This window comes from Bubalus bubalis, chromosome 17 (genome assembly GCF_019923935.1).
Source record: "Bubalus bubalis isolate 160015118507 breed Murrah chromosome 17, NDDB_SH_1, whole genome shotgun sequence".
NCBI classification, from domain to species: Eukaryota; Metazoa; Chordata; class Mammalia; order Artiodactyla; family Bovidae; genus Bubalus; species Bubalus bubalis.
The window spans coordinates 71528203-71549626 of NC_059173.1; the positions used below are offsets into that span (position 1 = coordinate 71528203).

Sequence of the window (21424 nt, forward strand, 5' to 3'; positions counted from 1 at the left end):
AGACTCAGAATGCCAAGGTAGAGAAAAGCCATCTAATCTTTCTGTCTTCTGCTCAGTACAGGTATCTGAGCAAGAAATATACTTCTACCATGTTTAAGCCAGAATATATTTTTGCAGCTATTACAATGGTTAAAGCTATGTAATAAAAAACCTATACCCACCTTAAATTGAAGACAGTAGAGAAAACCACTAGGCCATTCAGGTATGACCTAAATGAAATCCCTTATAATTATACAGTGGAGGTGATGAATAGATTCAAGGGATTAGAGCTGGTAGATAGTGCCCGAAGAACTATGAACAGTGGATCATAACTTTGTATAGGAGGCAGTGACAAAAACCATCCCCAAGAAAAAGAAATGCAAGAAGGCAAAGTGGTTGTCTCGGGACACCTCATGAATAGCTGAGGAAAGAAGAGAAGTAAAAGGCAAAGGAGAAAGGTAAAGATACATCCAACTGAATGCACAGTTTGAGAGAATAGCAAGGAGAGATAAGAAAGCCTTAAGTGAATAATACAAAGAAATGGAGGAAAACAATAGAATGGGGAAGACTACAGTCCTCTTCAAGAAAATTGGAGCTACCAAGGGAACATTTCATGCAAAGATGGGCATGATAAAAGACAGAAATGGTAAGCTAGCAGAAGAACAAGAGATTAAGAAGAGGTGGTAATAAGAATGCACAGAACTATACAAGAAAGGTCTTAATGCCCTGGATAACCATGATGGTGTAGTCACTCACCTACAGCCATGTGTTAAAGTGCTACACTGAATATGACAGCAAATTTGGAAACCTCAGCAGTTGCCACAGGATTGGAAAAGGTCAGTTTTCATCCCAATCCCAAAGAAGAACAATGCCAAAGAATGTTCAAACTATTGTACAATTGTGCTCATTTCACATGCTAGCAACCGTGTGTGAAATAAGAACTTCTAGATGTACAAGCTGGATATAGAAAAGGCAGAGGAATCAGAAATCAAACTGTCAATATTTGTTGGATCATAGAAAAAGCATGGGAATTCAAGAGAAACATCTACTTCTGCCTCATTGAGTACCCTAAAGACTTTGACAGTGTGGATCACAACAAAATGTAGAAAATTCTTAAGATCAGATCAGATCAGATCAGTTGCTCAGTCGTGTCCGACTCTTTGCGACCCCATGAATCGCAGCATGCCAGGCCTCCCTGTCCATCACCAACTCCCGGAGTTCACTCAGACTCACGTCCATCGAGTCAGTGATGCCGTCTAGCCATCTCATCCTCTGTCGTCCCCTTCTCCTCCTGCCCCCAATCCCTCCCAGCATCAGGGTCTTTTCCAATGAATCAACTCTTCGCATGAGGTGACCAAAATACTGGAGTTTCATCTTTAGCATCACTCCTTCCAAAGAAATCCCAGGGCTGATCTCCTTCAGAATGGACTGGTTGGATCTCCTTGCAGTCCAAGGGACTCTCAAGAGTCTTATCCAAAACCACAGTTCAAAAGCATCAGTTCTTCGGTGCCCAGCCTTCTTCACAGTCCAACTCTCACATCCATACCTAACCACTGGAAAAACCATAGCCTTGACTAGACGAACCTTTGATGGCAAAGTAATGTCTCTGCTTTTGAATATACTATCTAGGTTGGTCATAACTTTCCTTCCAAGGAGTAAGCGTCTTTTAATTTCATGGCTGCAGTCACCATCTGTAGTGATTTTGGAGCCCAGAAAAATAAAGTCTGACACTGTTTCCACTGTTTCCCCATCTATTTCCCATGAAGTGGTGGGACTGGATGCCATGATCTTCGTTTTCTGAATGTTGAGCTTTAAGCCAACTTTTTCACTCTCCACTTTCACTTTCATCAAGAGGCTTTTTAGTTCCTCTTCACTTTCTGCCATAAGGGTGGTGTCATCTGCATATCTGAGGTTATTGATATTTCTCCTGGAAATCTTCATTCCAGCTTGGGTTTCTTTCAGCCCAGCATTTCTCATGATGTACTCTGCATATAAGTTAAATAAACAGGGAGATGGGAATATCAGACCACCTTTCTTGTCTCCTGAGAAACCTGTATGCAAGTCAAGAAGCAATAGATAGAACTGTACATGGAACAATGGATTGGTTCAAAACTGGGAAAGGAGTACATCAAGGCTGTGTATTGTCACCCTACTTATTTAACTTACATGCAGAGTACATTCATGCAAAATTCTGGACTGGATGAATCACAAGCTGGCATCAAGATTGCTGGGAGAAATATCAACAACCTCAGATATGCAGATGACACTATAATGGCAGAAAGGGAAGAGGAACTAAAGAGACTCTTGATGAGGGTGAGATAGGATAGAGAAAAAAGCTGGCTTAAAACTTAGCATTCAGAAAACTAAGATTATGACATCCAGTCCCATAACTTCAAGGCAAATAGATGGGGAAAAAGTGGAAACAGTGACAGATTTTATTTTCTTGGGCTTCAAAAATCACTGCTGCCAGTGACTGCAGCCATGAAATTAAAAGATGCTTGCTCCTTGGGAGAAAAGCTGTGACAAACCGAGACAGTATATTAGAAAGCAGAGACATCACATTGCTGACAAAAATCCATATAGTCAAAGCTATGGTTTTTCCAGTAGTCAGGTATGGATGTGAGAGTTGTGCCGGTGCCAGGCGGCAAAGTCGATCAGGTCCCGAGAACGTGCATGGTGGGGCTGAGAAAAGAAACTAAAGCAAGAGAAATCTACAACAAAGATGGGGTCGAGAGGTTCAGACACGTCTCCACAAAGGGACGCAGTCTGACACCAACTTTATTCAGCATCTCATATTTATACAGAAAAGCGTGAGAAAGACAAGACAGTTAACATTTTCTTTATTTGACCTACACATCTTACAAACAGTCACAAGAAATCTTGAGAGCATGGGAATGGCACCCTGTTATTATTTCTTACACCAGATAACATTTCTCTGTGTGTGAGAAGTTTGCACAGAACTCCAGGTGCCTGCAGTAAATAACCGCCTAATCTCTGGGGTGGCGGGACAGAGAGCTATGTTTGCAAGCAAACCCTCAAGGACTGAGGCAGCTCCCAGAGCTGTGTCCTTCGGACAAAGGACCCCGTTCTCATGAGCAGCTCCCCGCAGAGTTGGACTATAAAGAAAGCTGAGTGGTGAATAATTGATGCTTTTGAACTGTGGTGTTGGAGAAGACTCTTGAGAGTCCCTTGAACTGAAGGGAGATCAAACCAATCAATCCTAAAGGAAATCAACCCTGAATATTCGTTGGAAGGACTGATGCTGCAGTTGAAATTCCAATATTTTTTCACCTGTTATGAAGAGACAACTCATTGGAAAAGATCCTGATGCTGTGAAAGATTGAAGGCAGGAGGAGAAGAGGGCAACAGAGGATGAGATGGTTGCATGGCACTACCATTTCAATCGACATGAGTTTGAGCAAGCTCTGGGAGATGGTGAAGGTCAGGGAAGCTTGGTGTGCTGCAGTCCATGGGATCACAAAGAGTCGGACACAAACTAGTGACTGAACAACATCATCAACCTGAAGCATTACTCAACCATATCACCACAACCATACATGCAAATGTATGCTCAGTAACTCTGCATTGCTCACACATACTCATAGTCAGTAGGTGCCCAATATGCTACTGGAGATCAATTGAGAACTAACTCCAGAAAGAATGAAGAGACGGAGCAAAAGCAAAAACAACACCCAGTTATGGATGTGACTGGTGATGGAAGTAAAGTCTGATGCTGTAAAGAGCAATATTACATAGGAACCTGGAATGTTAGGTCCATGAATCAAGGCAAATTGGAAGTAGTCAAACAGGAGATGGTAAGAGTGAATGTTGACATTTTAAGAATCAATGAGCTAAAATGGACTAGAATGGGTGAATTTAACTCAGATGGCCATTATTTCACTTCTTTGGGCAAGAATCCCTTAGAAAAAATGCAGTAGCCATCATAATCAACAAAAGAATCCGAAATGCAGTACTTGGATGCAATCTCAAAAAAGACATAATGATCTCTGTTCATTTCAAAGGCAAACCATTCAATATCACAGTAGTTCAAGGCTATGCCCCCAGCAATAATGCTGAAGATGCTGAAGTAGAATGGTTCTATGAAGACCTGCAAGACCTTCTAGAACTAACACCAAAAAAAAAAAAAAAAAAAAGGTGTCTTTCATTACAGGGGACTGGAATGCAAAAGGAGGAAGTCAAGAAATACCTGGAGTAAGAAGAAATTTGGCCTTGGAGTATAGAATGAAGCAAGGCAAAGGCTAACAGAGTTTGGCCAAGAGAACTCACTGGTCATGGCAAACACCCTCTTCCAACAACACGAGAAGACTCTACACGTGGACCTCACTAGACGGCCAACACCAAAATCAGATTGATTATATACTTTGCACCCAAAGATGGAGAAGCTCTATACAGGCAGCAAAAACAAGACAGAGAGCTGACTGTGGCTCAGACCATGAACCCCGTATTGTAAAATTCAGACTTAAATAGAAGAAAGTAGGGAAAACCACTAGACCATTCAGGTATGACCTAAATCAAATCCCTTATGACTATACAGTGGAAGTGACAAATAGATTCAAGGTCTTAGATCTGATAGACAGAGTGCCTGAAGAACTCTGGACAGAGGTTCATGACATTGTACAGGAGGCAGGGATCAAGAACATCCCCAAGAAAAAGAAATGCAAAGGGAAAAATGGTGGTCTGAGGAGGCCTTACAAACTGATATGAAAAGAAGAGAAGTGAAAGACAAAGGAAAAAAGGAAAGATATATCCATTTGAATTCAGAGTTCCAAAGAAGAGCAAGGAGAGATAAGAAAGCCTTCCTCAGTGATCAATGCAAAGCAATAGAGGAAAACAATAGAATGGGAAAGACTAGAGATCCCTTCAAGAAAATTAGAAATACCAATGGAAATTTTCATGCAAAGATGGGCACACTAAAGGACAGAAATGGTACGGGCCCAACAGAAGCAGAAAATGTTAAGAAGTGGTGGCAAGAATACATAGAACTACACAAAAAAGATCTTCGTGACCCAGATGATCACAATGGTGTGATCACTCACCAAGAGCCAGTGGGTCTTAAAAAGAATCACTACAAACAAAGCTAGTGGAGGTGATGGAATTCCAGTTGAGCTATTACAAATCGCCAAATATAATGCTGTAAAAGTACTGCACTCAATATGCTAGCAAATTTGGAAAACTCAGCAATGACCACAGGACTGGAAAAGGTCAGTTTCATTCCAATCCCAAAGATAGGCAATGCCAAAGAATGCTGAAACTACTGCATAATTGTATTCATCCCACACGCTAGCAAAGTAATGCTCAAAATTCTCCAAGCCGGGCTTCAGCAATACATGAACTGTGAACTTCCATATGTTCAAGCTGGATTTAGAAAAGGCAGAGGAACCAGAGATCAAATTGCCGACATCCATTGGATCATCGAAAAAAGAGATTTCCAGAAAAAAATCTACTCCTGCTTTATTGACTACACCAAAGCCTTTGACTGTGTGGATAACAGCAAACTGTGGATAATTCTTCAAGAGATGGGAATACCAGACCACCTGACCTGCCTCTTGAGAAATCTGTATGCAGGTCAGGAAGCATCAGTTAGAACTGGACATGGAACAACAGACTGCTTCCAAGTCGGAAAAGGAGTACATCAAGGCTGTATATTGTCACCCTGCTTATTTAACTTATGTGCAGAGTACATCATGAGAAATGTTGGACTGGATGAAACACAAGCTGGAATCAAGATTGCTGGGGGAAATATCAATAACCTCAGATATGCAGATGCTGCTGCTGCTGCCAAGTCGCTTCAGTCGTGTCCGACTCTGTGAGACCCATAGACAGTAGCCCACCAGGCTTCTCCTCCTCCCCCTTCCCCCCCACCCCCGTCCCTGGGATCTTCCAGGCAAGAATACTGGAGTGGGTTGCCATTTCCTTCTCCAATGCATGAAAGTGAAAAGTGAAAGTGAAGTTGCTCAGTCATGTCCGATTCCTAGCGACCCCATGGACTGCAGCCTACCAGGCTCCTCTGTCCATGGGATTCGCCTGGCAAGAGTACTGGAGTAGGTTGCCATTGCCTTCTCCGGATATACAGATGACACCACTCTTATGACAGAAAGCAAAGAACTAAAGAGCCTCTTGATGAAAGTGAAAGAGTGAAAAAGCTGGGTTAAAACTCAACATTCAGAAAACTAAAATCATGACATCTGGTCCCATCACTTCATGGCAAATAGATGGGGAAACAGTGGAAACAGTGACGGACTTTATTTTGGGAAGCTCCAAAATCAATGCAGATGGTGACTGCAGTCATGAAATTAAAAGACATTTGCTCCTTGGAAGAAAAGTTATGACCACCCTCAGTTCAGTTCAGTTCAGTTGCTCAGTCATGTCTGACTCCTTATGACTCCATGAATCGCAGCATGCCAGGCCTCCCTGTCCAACACCGACTTCAGGAGTTCACTCACACTCACGTCCATCGAGTCAGTGATGCCATCCAGCCATCTCATCCTCTGTCGTCCCCTTCTCCTCCTGCCCCCAATCCCTCCCAGCATCAGAGTCTTTTCCAATGAGTCAACTCTTCACATGAGGTGGCCAAAGTACTGGAGTTTCAGCTTTAGTATTATTCCTTCCAAAGAAATCCCAGGGCCAATCTCCTTCAGAATGGACTGGTTGGATCTCCTTGCAGTCCACAGGACTCTCAAGAGTCATCTCCAACTCCACAGTTTAACCTAGACAGCATATTAAAAAGCAGGGACATTACTTTGCCAACAAAGTTCCATCTAGTCAAAGCTATGGTTTTTCCAGTAGTTACGTATGGATGTGAGAGTTGAACTATAACGAAAGCTGAGGGCCAAAGAACTGATGCTTTTGAATTGTGGTGTTGGAGAGAACTCTTGAGAATCCCTTCATCTGGAAGGAGATCCAACCAATCCATCCTAAAGGAAATCAGCCCTGAATTCATTGGAAGGACTGATGCTGAAGCTGAAATTCCAATAATTCAGCCACCTGATTCGAAGAGCTGACTCATTTGATAAGACCCTAATGCTGGGAAAGATTGAATGTGGGAGGTGAAGGGGACGACAGAGGATGAGATGGTTGGATGGCATCACCGACTCAATGGACATGAGTTTGAGTAAACTCTGGGAGTTGGTGATAGACAGGGAGGCCTGGCATGCTGCAGTCCATGGGGTCATAAAGAGTCAGACACGACTGAGAAAGTGACCTGACTGAACTGAACTCATAGGCTAAGTATGGGCTTAACTTGCATTAAGAAGCCATCCCTGAATCTAGTCTAAAGCAAGTTGCTCTGACATTTCTCTTTATCCACACACTAGTCCTTCCTATCACTTTACTCATCACAATGCTTAATTACATGTTCATTTTTTGTGTATATGTATTTAAAGTTTATGTCCACACCTGATTCATGGAATCACATTTTGACCACCAAAATAATGTATACAGTGCATGCAGTGCTTGCACTGTACTTGGCATACAGCAGTCACTTAACAAATTTAAAATTATAGAAGATGAATCAATAAGAGGCTGCTCTCAAGGGAATACATTTTTTATCACGTGATCAAAACTGTAGACCAAAAATAAAAATAATTAAAATACATACCATAGGGATTTTTTTTTATATCTTTATTCATTTAGAATGCAATTCTGGGACAATCTACAACCAAGAAAAACCCTACACTTTGAAGTAGTGTTAGCACACTGAATAATATAACACTATTGCGCCAATGTATACAAGCAAGAAATCAATTTCCACTCTTTTCATAAAACTTCTCACTAAACATTTACATTTTATTCCCATCAAGTATACTTACCCTGTTGTCTCAGAGGGTAAAGCGTCTGCCTACAGTGCAGGAGACCCGAGTTCAACCCCTGGGTTGGGAACATCCCCTGGAGAAGGAAATGGCAACCCACTCCAGTACTCTTGCCTGGAGAATCCCATGGACAGAGGAGCCTGGTAGGCTACAGTCCATGGGGTCGCAAACAGTTGGACACGACTGAACGACTTCACTTTCACTTTCCCATCAAGAATGCATTAACAAGATCATACTTCTATAGCTAGACAGCACACTACACAATGATGATTAATACAGGACTGTTTAAGTTTTGCAGTATAGTGCTCACAACTCAAGCTGTAGCTATTGACTTTTCCAGTGGCTTCATTATGTGACACTGTCACCAATTACATTAATTAAAGGGACTCTATTTTTTCTTTTTTTTCACTTTTAGCTTTTATCGTGTCCAAGTAACCCTTGTTTACTCTCCCCTTCTATCCATTGCACAGATGCTTTTTCAAATACATTTTCCTTTTTTTTAGGATTTTTAAAAATTTTTACTTTATATTAGAGTTTAGCTGATTAACAATGTTGTGATGTTTTGAATGTATGGCAAAGGGACTCAATCATATATATATATATATATATATATATATATATATATATATATCCATTTTCTTCCAAATATCCCTCCCCTCCAGGCTGCCAGATAACACTAAGCAGAGTTATCTGTAGTATACAGTAGGACCTTGTTTGTAATCCATTTTAAATATAGCAGTGTGTACATGCTGATCCCAGACTCCACATCTCTTCTTCCCCTACAGCAACCATAAGTGGACTCACTAATTTTTAAAACCTAGAATTACTCAAAAAGTTCTATATTGTAAATAACATATGGAATATTGTATCTAAGCCTAAAATGGCAAAATCACTCAAATCTCTTCTACAGTACTCTGTATCACATATATAGGAAAATGAATGTTATAGACCAAGTTCTTATATTTTAACCTAAGAGTCTATTTTAAGTAATGTATATTAATATTTAGATGATGAAAAATAAATCAATGTTAAATATTAACTGCACAAAATCTAAAAGAAAATGGCCACATTACATCATACTACATACATTATATAGATTACAAGCAATTAATTAGAAGCCTTCTTAAAAGTTTAAAGTTTCTGACATCATCTTCCACCATTCCATTAATTCCTCCTTCTCTTCTTCTTTTCTTTCAGAAAATGACTCCAGTTCAAAATCAACCTAAAGGAGAAAATAAGAATATATTATTATCAAATTGATTGTGTACTTTTAAAAACTAAAATTAAAAATGAACAGGTTTAAAGTTTATTAGAATAATCTCAATCTAGCCATCTGAATAAAAGTAAATCCTAAGAAATCTCTCATGATAACCAAAAAGATACTTTTAGGGAAAAAGAATATCAAAAGTCATTATGTTTGAAATGTGCTTTCATCTAATAAGGTCGCAAAGAATCGGACATGACTGAAGCAATTTAGCACATGCGCATGCTCAGGATTCTTGGAAAGCAGATTATTTATAGGCAGATTATTTAAAGGCAGTCTTTTCTCCCATAAAAAGATGTAACTTCTCTCAAATCACCCCACCCTCTCCTCCCTCACCGCATCCAAAAGTCAGTTCTTTATTCCTGTGTCTCCTTTGCTGCCCTGCAAGTAGGATCATCATCAGTTCTTTCTAGATTCCATGCTGCTGCTGCTAAGTCGTTTCAGTCATGTCCAACTTTGTGCGACACCATAGACGTCAGCCCACCAGGTTCCCCCGTCCCTGGGATTGTCCAGGCAAGAACACTGAAGTGGGTTGCCATTTCCTTCTCCAAGGCATACAAGTGAAAAGTGAGAGTGAAGTCGCTCAGTTGTGTCTGACTCTTAGTGACTGCATGGACTGCACTCCACCAGGCTCCTCTGTCCATGGGATTTTCCAGGCAAGAGTAGTGGAGTGGGGTACCATTGCCTTCTCTGTTCTAGATTCCATATATGCACATTAATATATATTGTCTTTCTCTTTTTAACTTACTTCACTCTGTCTATGGCTGATTAATACTGATGTATGGCAGAAACCATCATATATTGTAAAGTAATTATCCTCTAATTAAAAATAAAAATTAAAAAAATGTAGCTTTTACAGGGTTCTGTTTTCCAGAATCTTGCATCTGTGAAAGAACTGATGGGAATACACACACCTCCAAACCACCATGAAGATCAGTAACCCAGGAACTCAACTCGCCTGTAGACTGGGCATCCTATCAGGTCTATGGAGAATTCATACATTTTTCCACAAAGGACTATTTAAAATATGCAACCTCTTTGGGCCCGTGAGCTAGCCATGCTCCATTCCACATGGAGCTAAGAGCTCTTTGATTTGGCCTCTCAGTTCAGTTCACTTCAGTTGCTCAGTCATGTCTGACTCGTTGCGACCCCATAAATCGCAGCACGCCAGGCCTCCCTGTCCATCACCAACTCCTGGAGTTCACTCAGAATCACATCCATCGAGTCAGTGATGCCATCCAGCCATCTCATCCTCTGTCGTCCCCTTCTCCTCCTGCCCCCAATCCCTCCCAGCATCAGAGTCTTTTCCAATGAGTCAACTCTTCGCATGAGGTGACCAAAGGACTGGAGTTTCAGCTTTATCATCATTCCCTCCAAAGAAATCCCAGGGCTGATCTCCTTCAGAATGGACTGGTTGGATCTCCTTGCAGTCCAAGGGACTCTCAAGAGTCTTCTCCAACACCACAGTTCAAAAGCATCAATTCTTCAGCGCTCAGCCTTCTTCACAGTCCAACTCTCACATCCATACATGACCACAGGAAAAACCATAGCCTTGACTAGACGGACCTTTGTTGGCAAAGTAATGTCTCTGCTTTTGAATATGCTATCTAGGTTGGTCATAACTTTCCTTCCAAGGAGTAAGCGTCTTTTAATTTCATGGCTGCCGTCACCATCTGCAGTGATTTTGGAGCCCAAAAAAAGAAAGTCTGACACTGTTCCTACTGTTTCCCCATCTTTTTCCCATGAAGTGGTGGGACCAGATGCCATGATCTTCGTTTTCTGAATGTTGAGCTTTAAGCCAACTTTTTCACTCTCCACTTTCACTTTCATCAAGAGGCTTTTTAGTTCCTCTTCACTTTCTGCCATAAGGGTGGTGTCATCTGCATATCTGAGGTTATTGGTATTTCTCCCAGCAATCTTGATTCCAGCTTGTGTTTCTTCCAGTCCAGCGTTTCTCATGATGTACTCTGCATAGAAGTTAAATAAGCAGGGTGACAATATACAGTCTTGACGTACTCCTTTTCCTATTTGGAACCAGTCTGTTGTTCCATGTCCAGTTCTAACTGTTGCTTCCTGACCTGAGTATAGATTTCTCAAAAGGCAGATCAGGTGGTCTGGTATTCCCATCTCTTTCAGAATTTTCCACAGTTTTTTGTGATCCACACAGTTAAAGGCTTTGGCATAGTCAATAAAGCAGAGATAGATGTTTTTCTGGAACTCTCTTGCTTTTACCATGATCCAGCAGATGTTGGCAATCTGGTCTCTGGCTCCTCTGCCTTTTCTAAAACCAGCTTGAACATCAGGAAGTTCACAGTTCACATATTGCTGAAGCCTGGCTTAGAGAATTTTCAGCATTACTTTACAAGCATGTGAGATGAGTGCAATTGTGCTGTAGTTTGAGCATTCTTTGGCATTGCCTTTCTTTGGGATTGGAATGAAGACTGACCTTTACCAGTCCTGTGGCCACTGCTGAGTTTTCCAAATTTTCTGGCATATTGAATGCAACACTTTCACAGCATCATCTTTCAGGATTTGAAATAGCTCAACTGGAATTCCATCACCTCCACTAGCTTTGTTTGTAGTGATGCTTTCTAAGGCCCACTTGACTTCACATTCCAGGATGTCTGGCTCTAGGTCCGTGATTATACCATCGTGATTATCTGGGTCATGAAGATCTTTTTTGTACAGTTCTTCTGTGTATTCTTGCCACCTCTTCTTAATATCTTCTGCTTCTGTTAGGTCCATACCATTTCTGTCCTTTATCGAGCCCATCTTTGCATGAAATGTTCCCTTGCTATCTCTAATTTTCTTGAAGAGATCTCTAGTCTTTCCCATTCTGTTGTTTTCCTCTATTGCTTTGTATTGATTGCTGAGGAAGGCTTTCTTATCTCTTCTTGCTATTCTTTGGAACTCTGCATTCAGATGCTTATATCTTTCCTTTGCTCCTTTGCTTTTCACTTCTCTTCTTTTCACAGCTATTTGTAAGGCCTCCCCAGACAGCCATTTTGCTTTTTTGCATTTCTTTTCCACGGGGATGGTCTTGATCCCTGTCTCCTATACAACGTCACGAACCTCATTCCATAGTTCATCAGGCACTCTATGGTTATTTAAGAATGTGACTACTCAACACTTCTTTGAATTAACACATAGCAGAAAGGCCAAGGGTCAAAATGAAATCTTTTATAACCTGAATCTGAAGCCACATTTTTCCAGGATTTATTTGTTCAAATTTACCTCCTGATTTTAATACATATCCAGCCTAATAAACACATACAATCGAAACCAAAGAATCACTTAAAAAACCAAGATATTTAGCTTGCAAAACCGACCATTTATACTCCAAACTTAGGGTATATAACCAAAAATATAATAAATTCTTTTCAAGTAAGGCTTTTAATTGGAAATCCTGTAGGCCATTCCATAGTAATATATTACAAGGATAATAGTAAAATCACACTCTATGAGATTTTTGGTCTCATCACCATCACCCTTAGTAGGTATCAATATCAATAAATGGCATCTACTTAAATAAGTATCATTTTTTATAGTTCTTATCATAGAGGACCTGACTTTGCTCATAGTATGTGCTTAATAGATGTTTAGTTAATGCCTAAAATTACGTTGCAAGCCTAATTTATTTTTCAAAATACTCATTGAGTAAGGTATGATACTAGTTGTTTGGGATAAAAAGATAAATCAAACAGAACATTATTTAGATATAAATCAAGATCAGCAAATAAAACCTTACTTTTTTTAAGTTTTATTTAATTTTTTTGTGGATCTCTTCAGAAATTGAGAAATGGTAACAAAGTTTCACATTGAGTGGTATTAAATTAAACACTGAGCCTTTTGGCAAGTCACTTAGCTTTTCAAGGCCTCAGTTTTCTCATCTTTTAACAGATGGACAACAAGGTAACAATAACTCTACCTCATAGAGTTATTATGAAAGCTAAATATAATGATTAAATATGCCTGACCTATGGTAAGTGTTTAATAAATTTTAGCTATTATCACAATCACTTACCCTGACAGCAGGGCTATAAGGAACTGCCACTTTCTTTGCTATTGCCAGATAGCCCGGCGCTGAGGCTGTAAGTTTATAGTTTCCAGGAACGAGCAATCTCCAGTAATCACCATCCTTTGCTGTGGGGAACAGAATATCAAGTCACAGTTACATATGTGAAATTCATAGTTATGCCACCTAAATTCAATTTTTATTCTCTGTCTTTAGTTATTTATAGAATTTAATGAAATTCCATTGAAAAGAGTATGACACTCTCTAGAAGGCATCATTTTTATAGCAGTTTTACAGATACTAATGTTATTTAATGAATCTTCTAATATAATGAATCATCATATTCACGTCAGAAATAACACAGATTAAAGGATATTCTCAAGTCCCCAAGCTGCTGGCACCATTTTGATTTGATTCTTGCTGCCATCTGGCTGTGAAGATCTGAGAGTCTGGTCAGTATCTCACAAAGTGTGACCCAATGGCACTTCTTTGGAAATCCTGAGGGACGTGTTAGAATTTAGATTTATAAAGACTCAGAATAGCTGGCATGCTTTCTAGGATTGCATTTTCTACCAGCTTTCCAGAGGATTTCTAAGCAGAGTTGTGTTCCTGTACCTCCATCCTCTCTTTGAGCAGCTTAGGTTCCCAGACCCCCTAGTCATCCACTCACATGTCTCCTTCAACTGATGTGCTGTTCCCCACCTGCTTATATGACTGGCAAGCCACCAGCACTGGGAAACACCCACCCCTCTACTCTCTGCCTGCCTCTGTGGCTGCAAGGGGCTGGGGAAAACACACACCGATGATGAGCTGTCCCCTGTCTACAAACACAAGGCCCTGGTCCTGCCCTGTCTTCCTCCAAAGTCCTTTCACCTTCCTGTATCTTAGGTTAGTGCACATCAGTCACCTGAGAAACAGTAAGGAGCAAATTCTAATTCCCTAGATCTGGGATGAGGCCTGAGATTCTGCATTTCTAGCTAGCTCCAGGTGATTGCTGAATTCAATCTTAATAGGAGCCACACTCTGAATAGCAAGGTCCAAGTGGAATTTTCCCTTTTCCTAACACCTGTACAGCATCCTCTTCATCCTCACTCTTAGTTGATGCTTCACATTGTATTAATATTTCACTGTGAATATGGAAACCATCAGAAAAAAATAAACTCCCATCACCATCTCTTCTCCTCTCTGGACTCTACATCTCCTTTAAGCTAGTGTCTCATTTCTGTTCTTCACTTTACAGCAAAAGTTCTAGAAAGACTTGTCAATACTCTCCATTTCAGGCCCTTTCCTCCTCCTCCACAGTCCACTGAAATAGACTCATCAAGACTCCACACTGCCTCATTCAAAGGTGCATCTTTCCTGACACTTCACATTTCATCTCTCCTGAAACACTTTCAGGATTCCCAGACAAGGCACTACATTTTCTCTCTACCTTTGACTCCACTGCCCCATTGCTTGTTTCTCCTTACTACCCTATGCTGCCCTTGAAAAGCTGCAGTGTCAAGGGAGAACAAGATAGCAGAGGAGTAGGTGGACGTAGAGTACATCTCTCTCCATGGATACATCAGGAATACACCTTCAGACACAGAAGTGCATCCAGAACACCAGCTGAGAGTGGACAGGAGTACCCGACTGGTGGAAAAGAATATGTAGAACCACACAAAATTCGGTAGGGTGAAGGAACTAGGGGGGAAAACAGGAGTGTTAGTAGGACTGGACCTGCCTTTCGTGGGTGGGGGAACTGAAGCAGGGGTCCAATCCCCACATTGGGGCAACTGTCTGAGTCAGAGGAGAAACATTTAAGGCTGAGAGTGAAACAGCTGATCTGTGGCAGCCTAAATGGAATGAGAATCAGACAGTCCTTGCCACAGCCATACATACCCTGAGTAGGAATGCTGGTCTCCTGGAAGGGGCAGCTGCTGGGAGCTGGAGTTTAGGGATTGTGGAGCAATGCCAGGGTGAGGGCTGCGGTTGACTGCAGAGTGATGGATTGAGGGGATGTGAGGGAGGAGATAGTGGTGGGAAATGCCGGTAGAAGAAAGCCAGGCAACCATGGAAGCAAGGCGATACTACTGAGTCACGCATAGGGGGTGAAGCCATCACCATAGCCTCTTTCTCCCCACATGCCAGCATTTGCAGCTGAACAACAGAGAGGCTGGCCCATCAAACACCTGATTCCACTGAACTACAGAGTAGGACCCCACGCAGGGTACTCCTTTCAGTAACTGATGCGCCAAACTGCAGAGTAGGAACCCACCTAGAGTGCCCCTTTAAGTGTCCCATGTGCCAATCTACAGAGTGCGACCCCAGTCAGGGAGGCCCCTCTATGAGCCTGACCCCAGGCAAAGGAGCCCTCTAAGTGCCCAAATGGGTGGAGTTGTGAAGAAAGACTGGCCAAAGAGGCCTTCTGATCACCAGCTACAAGAGGCTCGAAAAAGACTCTGATAGGGCCTACCTCCTGCAGTGGAAGCAGTCTGTGTTCCTGCACACTTGGCGCCACCAGGATCCCCGAAACGCAAGCAGCTGCACCATGTTCACGCTCAACTCTCACAGGGGACGAGATGCCACAGGCAAAAAAAAAATAGTCTTGCATTTACACGTACAGGGTCACTTCGGTCATGTCCAACTCTTTGCGACCCTGTAGACTGTGGTCTGTCAGGTTTCTCTGTCAGAGAGAGGGTTCTCCAAGCAAGAATACTGGAGCGTATTGGCCAAGACTAGTTGCCATAGCCTTCTAGAGCACTATACTTCCTGCAGCCCTAGCCGCCAATCCCCCTTAGTATCTGGTGCTGCCAGAACCCCTGCGACCCAAGCAGCTGCACCACCTTCACACCTGGCCCTCACTGGGGCAGACTGAAGTCCAGGGCAGCCTCAGGAGCTAAACCCCAGTGTGCGATCTACATGCAGAGGTGGGAATAAAACCGCAACTGAAACCCAGAGGTAGTGAGGCTAAGAAAAAAGAGCCAAAACATTCCCATCAGCTGTACAAGCTGTAGATTAAAGCCACACGATCAACTAAGTAGACTCTGTATCTATGGAATGTATAGAAGGCCATTGAGAGTGCCCACAAAAGAAAATGCACTAGCTCTGATAGCTGTGGACATTGGAGGCAAGAACACACAGGAGTAGGGCCAGATTAGAATCTGAGCAGCCCCTACAGCAGGTCCAGAGATCAGCACAGTGTTGGAGGGCACCCTAGGGAGTTAAGATGGACTGTGTTTCCCAGCGCGGGAAAGGACTCTTACAGCAGTGACTCAAGAAAAACATTTATTATTTTTTTTTTTTACTTATTCTGTAGATTCTTTTTTTTTCCCCCTTTCCCCCCCCCTCTGTTATAGTTGTCAATTTTATTGGCACTAAGAAATCCAGTTAAGCTTTTGAGCTTTTTTCTTTTTTTTCCTCAGTCACGTTTTTTATTGTTGTCATAAACCTCTGCCTTTACGTTGGGTTTTGCAGTTCTGTAGGGTTGTCCTCTCTCTCTTTTTTCCTCTTTTTTTAATTTTAATTTTTAATTTTTTAAACCTATTATTTTTTCCCACATGTATTCCTTTGTTTGCTTTTCCTACTGTTCTTTTCCCATTGCAGTTAATCTTTAACATATATAAATCTTCTTTTTCTACCTCTATTTAACTTTGCATATCTATTCTTTCTTTCTTTTCTTTCTCTCCTTTCTTCTCAACATATTTGTTAGTTTTATCTTCATTGCTTTATTCCCCACTTGGCAGCTTGCTTTAGTTTTGTTTTCCAGTTTGTGCTTTAATTAGTTTTGTTCTGGTAGGTATAGTTTTTGGCTTTTTTTATTTGCTGGGTCAATCTATTGTACTTTATCTTTGGAGAGCTGTTTGGATTTTGCTTATGGGTGTATATGTATATGTGTGTATTCAGTCACATTTTCTATTGTTGTTATAAACCTTTGCCTCTACACTGGACTTTTGCAGTTCTGTAGAGTTTTCCCCTCCCCCCCCCCTTTTTCTTTCTTCTTCCTTTTTTTCTCTTTTCTCTTTTTTATAATTTTAATTTTGAATTTTTTAAACCTATTATATTTTTTCTACATTTATTCCTTTTATTTGCCTTTTCTACTGTTCTCTTGCCCTTGCAGTTAATCTTTAATGTATATAAATCTTCTTCATACACCTCTATTTAACTTTGCATACCTATTCTTTCTTTCTTTCCTTTCCTCTCAACATATTTGTTAGTTTTGTTTTCACTGCTTTATTCCCCACTTGGCACCTTGCTTTAGCTTTGTTTTCCAGTTTGTGCATAAGTTAGTATTGTTCTTAACTGGTAAATATAATCTTTGATTTCCTTTGTTTGCCAGATCAATCTACTGTATTTTATTTTTGTTGGACTGTTTTCACTTTGCTCATGGGTGTATATGTATATGTATATGTTTATATTCCATTATTTTAACTATTATTTGCCGGATTTTGTAACTGCATTTGTCTGGGATTCGTCTTTGGTTTCTCATTTTTGGATATTTGTTTTAATCTCACTTAACAGTATAACAAATCACTTGTGGTCTTCATTCCTGACCAGAGATCAAGCCCTGAGCCTTTGGAGTGGGAGAACTGACTCCAAGACCCTAGAATACCAGAGAACTAATCCTAAGGAGTATCAAATAGTGAGAACTCATACAAAGGAAACCACTTAATAAAAGACCCAGCATCACCCAACCGCCAGGAGCACCCTGTGCAGGATGCCTCATCTAAACAAGAAACAAAACAAAAATACAAACCCAACCATCAGCATACAGGATTACCACCTCACTCAGCCTTGCCCATCAGAGGAAAAACAAACGAACAAGCAAACAAAAACTCAGCACAAATCTCACCCTATATGAAGCTCACATAAACCACTGGATGAATCTTAGGAGGGCAGAAACCAAAAGGAAGAAATAATTCAACTTTCTTTGAAGCCTGGAAAAAGGAAACCTCAAACACAATAACCTAAAAAAAAAAAAAAAAGAAAAGAAAAGGCAGAGAAATACTGCACAAATGAAGGAACTAGAAACACAGAAGTCCAAATAAATGAAGAGGAAATAAAATTATCTGAAAAAGAATTCAGAATAATGATAGTAAAGATGATCAAAACCTTGAAAATAAAATGAAGAAAATGCAAGAATCAATTAACAAAGGCCTATAATAATTAAAGAATAAACATACAGAGACAAACAACACAATTACTGAAACTAAAAATACTCTAGAAGGAATCAATAGCAGAATATCTGAATCAGAAGAACAAATCAGTGGGCTGGAAGATAAAATGATGGAAATGACTTCTGAGAAGCAGAATAAAATAAAAATAATTAAAAGAGCTGAGGACAGTCTCAGAGACCTCTGGAACCATATCAAATGCACCAACATTTGAATTATAGGGGTCCCAGAAGGAGAGAAAAGAAAGGGTATGAGAAAATTTTTGAAGAGATTATAGTTGGAAATTATCCCCAACATGGAAAAGGAAATAGTCAACCAAGTCCAAGAGGCACAAAGGGCCCCATACAGGATAAACCCAAGGAGAAACACACCAAGACACATGCTAATCAAATTAACAAAGACTAAACACAAAGAAAAATATTAATGTTGGGACCAGCCCAACAACGAACCGACCTGAGGGAGTGGTGATGCAGAAGAATAAGGAAAAATAAGACTCAGAAATAAAGTGGGAATCAGGGGGCTGATGCCAATCGCAGTCAAAAGCCCAGATCCTAATCCTCGCATGCCTTTTATTGTTAGTTTCTACTTCTTTACTCATGCTCTAGAGATATCTATTCTTTACAATCTCAGATCGGGGATAAAGATATACAATGCACAGTCTTCAGTGTCAAACCTTCAGGCCTTTCATGACTTTGTTTAGCCCTTTGGCTAGTGATGCCCTTTCTCAGCATCTCCTTCAAGTCTCTGGTTATGGGAACAGTCACTAATGGTTTTCCATCAGTCACATCAGTACTTCAACATCTTGCTTTCAAGATGTCTTTCCACGATGGACCTTTTACTGCTCCCAGCCCTTCACCTGGGGGAGATGAGAAAGTTATTATTTTTCAAAGGGGCTCTATTAATTATAGTATAGGCTTGTGCATAGCAAAGTGAAGTGAAGTGAAGTCGCTCAGTCGTGTCTGACTCTTTGCGACCCCATGGACTGTAGCCTACAATGCTCCTCTGTCCATGGAGTTTTCCAGGCAAGAGTACTGGAGTGGGTTGCCATTTCCTTCTCCAGGGGATCTTCCCAGCCTAGTGATCAAACCTGGGTCTCCTGCATGCAGTCAGACACTTTACCGTCTAAGCCACCAGGGAAGCATATTCCCTGAATTAAAAGCAGCAAGGGAGAAACAATAAGTAACATACAAGGGAAACCCCGCATGCTTAAGAGCTGATCTTTCAGCAGAAACTCTGCAGACCAGAAGGGAATGGCAGGATATATTTAAAGTACTGAAAGGGGAAAATCTACAATCAAGATTAATGTCCTAGCAAGGATCTCATTCAAAATTGATGGAGAAATAAAAAGCTTTACAGACAAGCAAAAGTTAAGAGAATTCAGTACCACCATCCAGCTTTGCAACAAGTGTTAAATGGACTTATATAGTTGAGAAATACAACAGAAGAAAAAAGATCTACAAAATCAACCCCAAACAATTAGAAAATGGCAATGGGAACATATACATCAATAATTACTTTAAATGTAAATGGATTAAATGCTCCAACCAAAAGACACAGAGTGGATGAATGGAAACCAAAAAAAAAAAAAAAAAAAAAAAAGACCCATATATATGCTGTCTACAAGAAATCCACTTCAGACCTCAAGACACATACAGACCAAAAGTGAGAGGACAGAAAAATATATTCCATGCAGATGGGAAGCAAAAGAAAGCTCGAGTAGCAATCCTCATATCAGACAAAATAGACCTTAAAATAAAGAAGATTACAAGAGATAAAGAAGAACACTACATAATGATCAAGGGATTAATCCAAGAGGAAGACATAACAATTGTAAATATCTATGCACCCAACATAGGAGCACCTCAAAATACAAGAAAAACACTAACAGACATAAAAGAAGAAATTGACAGTAACACAATAATAGTAGGAGACTTTAACACCCCACTCATGCCAGTGGACATATCATCAAAACAGAAAATTAATAAGGAAACACAAATTTTAAATGATACATTAGATGATATGGATCTTATTGATATCTTCAGGATATTTCATCCAAATGCAGAAGAATACACCTTCTCAAGTGCACATGGAACATTCTCCAGGATAGACTACATCAGGGGTCACAAATCAAAACTCAGTACATTTAAGAAAATTGAAATTGTATCAAGCATCTTCTCTGATGAAAACATGCTATGAGACTAGATGTCAATTACAAAAAAAAAAACTGTAAGAAACACAAACAAATGGAGATTAAACAACACATTTCTAAATAACCAACAGGTTACTGAAGACATCAAAGGGGAAATAAAAAAAATTTCTAGGAACAAATGACAATGAAAACACAACAACTCAAAACCTATGGGATGCAGCAAAAGCAGTTCTAAGAGGGAAGCTTATAGCAATACAATCCTACCTCAAGAAAAAAGAAAAATATCAAATAGACAACCTAACTTTACACCTAAAGCAACTGGAAAAAGAAGAAGAAGAACAACAACCAAAAAAAAAAAAATTAGTAGAAGGAAAGAAATTGTAAAGCTCTGAGCAGAAATAAATGAAAAAGAAATGAAAGAAACAATAGTAAAGATTAATAAAATTAAAAGCTGGTTCTTTGAGAAGATAAACAAAACTGACAAACACTTAGCCAGACTCATCAAGAAAAAAACAGAGAAAAATCAAATCAACAAAATTAGAAATGAAAAAGGAGAGGTTACAACAGACAATGCAGATATACAAAGGATTATAAGAGACTATTATGAACAACTATATGGCAATAAAATAGATAACCTGGAAGAAATCCATAGATTCATAGAAAAGTTCAATTATCCAAGACTGAACCAGAAAGAAATAGAAATTATGAACAATCCAATTACAAGCACTGAAATTGAAGCTGTGATCAAACATTCCCCCCCCCACCCAAAAAAAAAAAAAAAAAAAAAAAGCCCAGGACCAGATGGCTTCACAGGAGAATTCTATCAAACATTTAGAGAAGAACTAATGCCTATCTTTCTAAAGCTCTTTTTTTTTTTTTTAATTAAAAAAATTTTTATGCTTTTTTTTATTTTTTTAATTGTCTCTTTTTTTTCTTTGCAAAGTCTTAACCACTGGGTTACCAGGGAAGTCTGAGTACTTTCATTTTACAATGCTCTTTAGATACACATTAGCCAAAACCTTAGAGCTCAAGATT

At 40.1% G+C, this 21424-nt stretch overlaps 1 protein-coding gene across 1 annotated transcript in view; it reads right to left on the reverse strand.

Moving 5' to 3' along the window:
• Positions 1 to 8000: 8000 nt before the first annotated feature.
• CPE (carboxypeptidase E) overlaps positions 8001 to 21424 on the reverse strand; it is a 157358-nt gene continuing 143934 nt past the window's right edge. Inside the window, exons 8-9 of the mRNA XM_025268230.2 lie at positions 13097 to 13215; positions 8001 to 9030 (exon numbers count right to left, since the gene is read on the reverse strand). Of these exons, the coding sequence (XP_025124015.2) occupies positions 8932 to 9030; positions 13097 to 13215 (218 nt within the window). The 3' untranslated portion in view covers positions 8001 to 8931. The remainder of the gene's footprint in view (positions 9031 to 13096; positions 13216 to 21424) is intronic.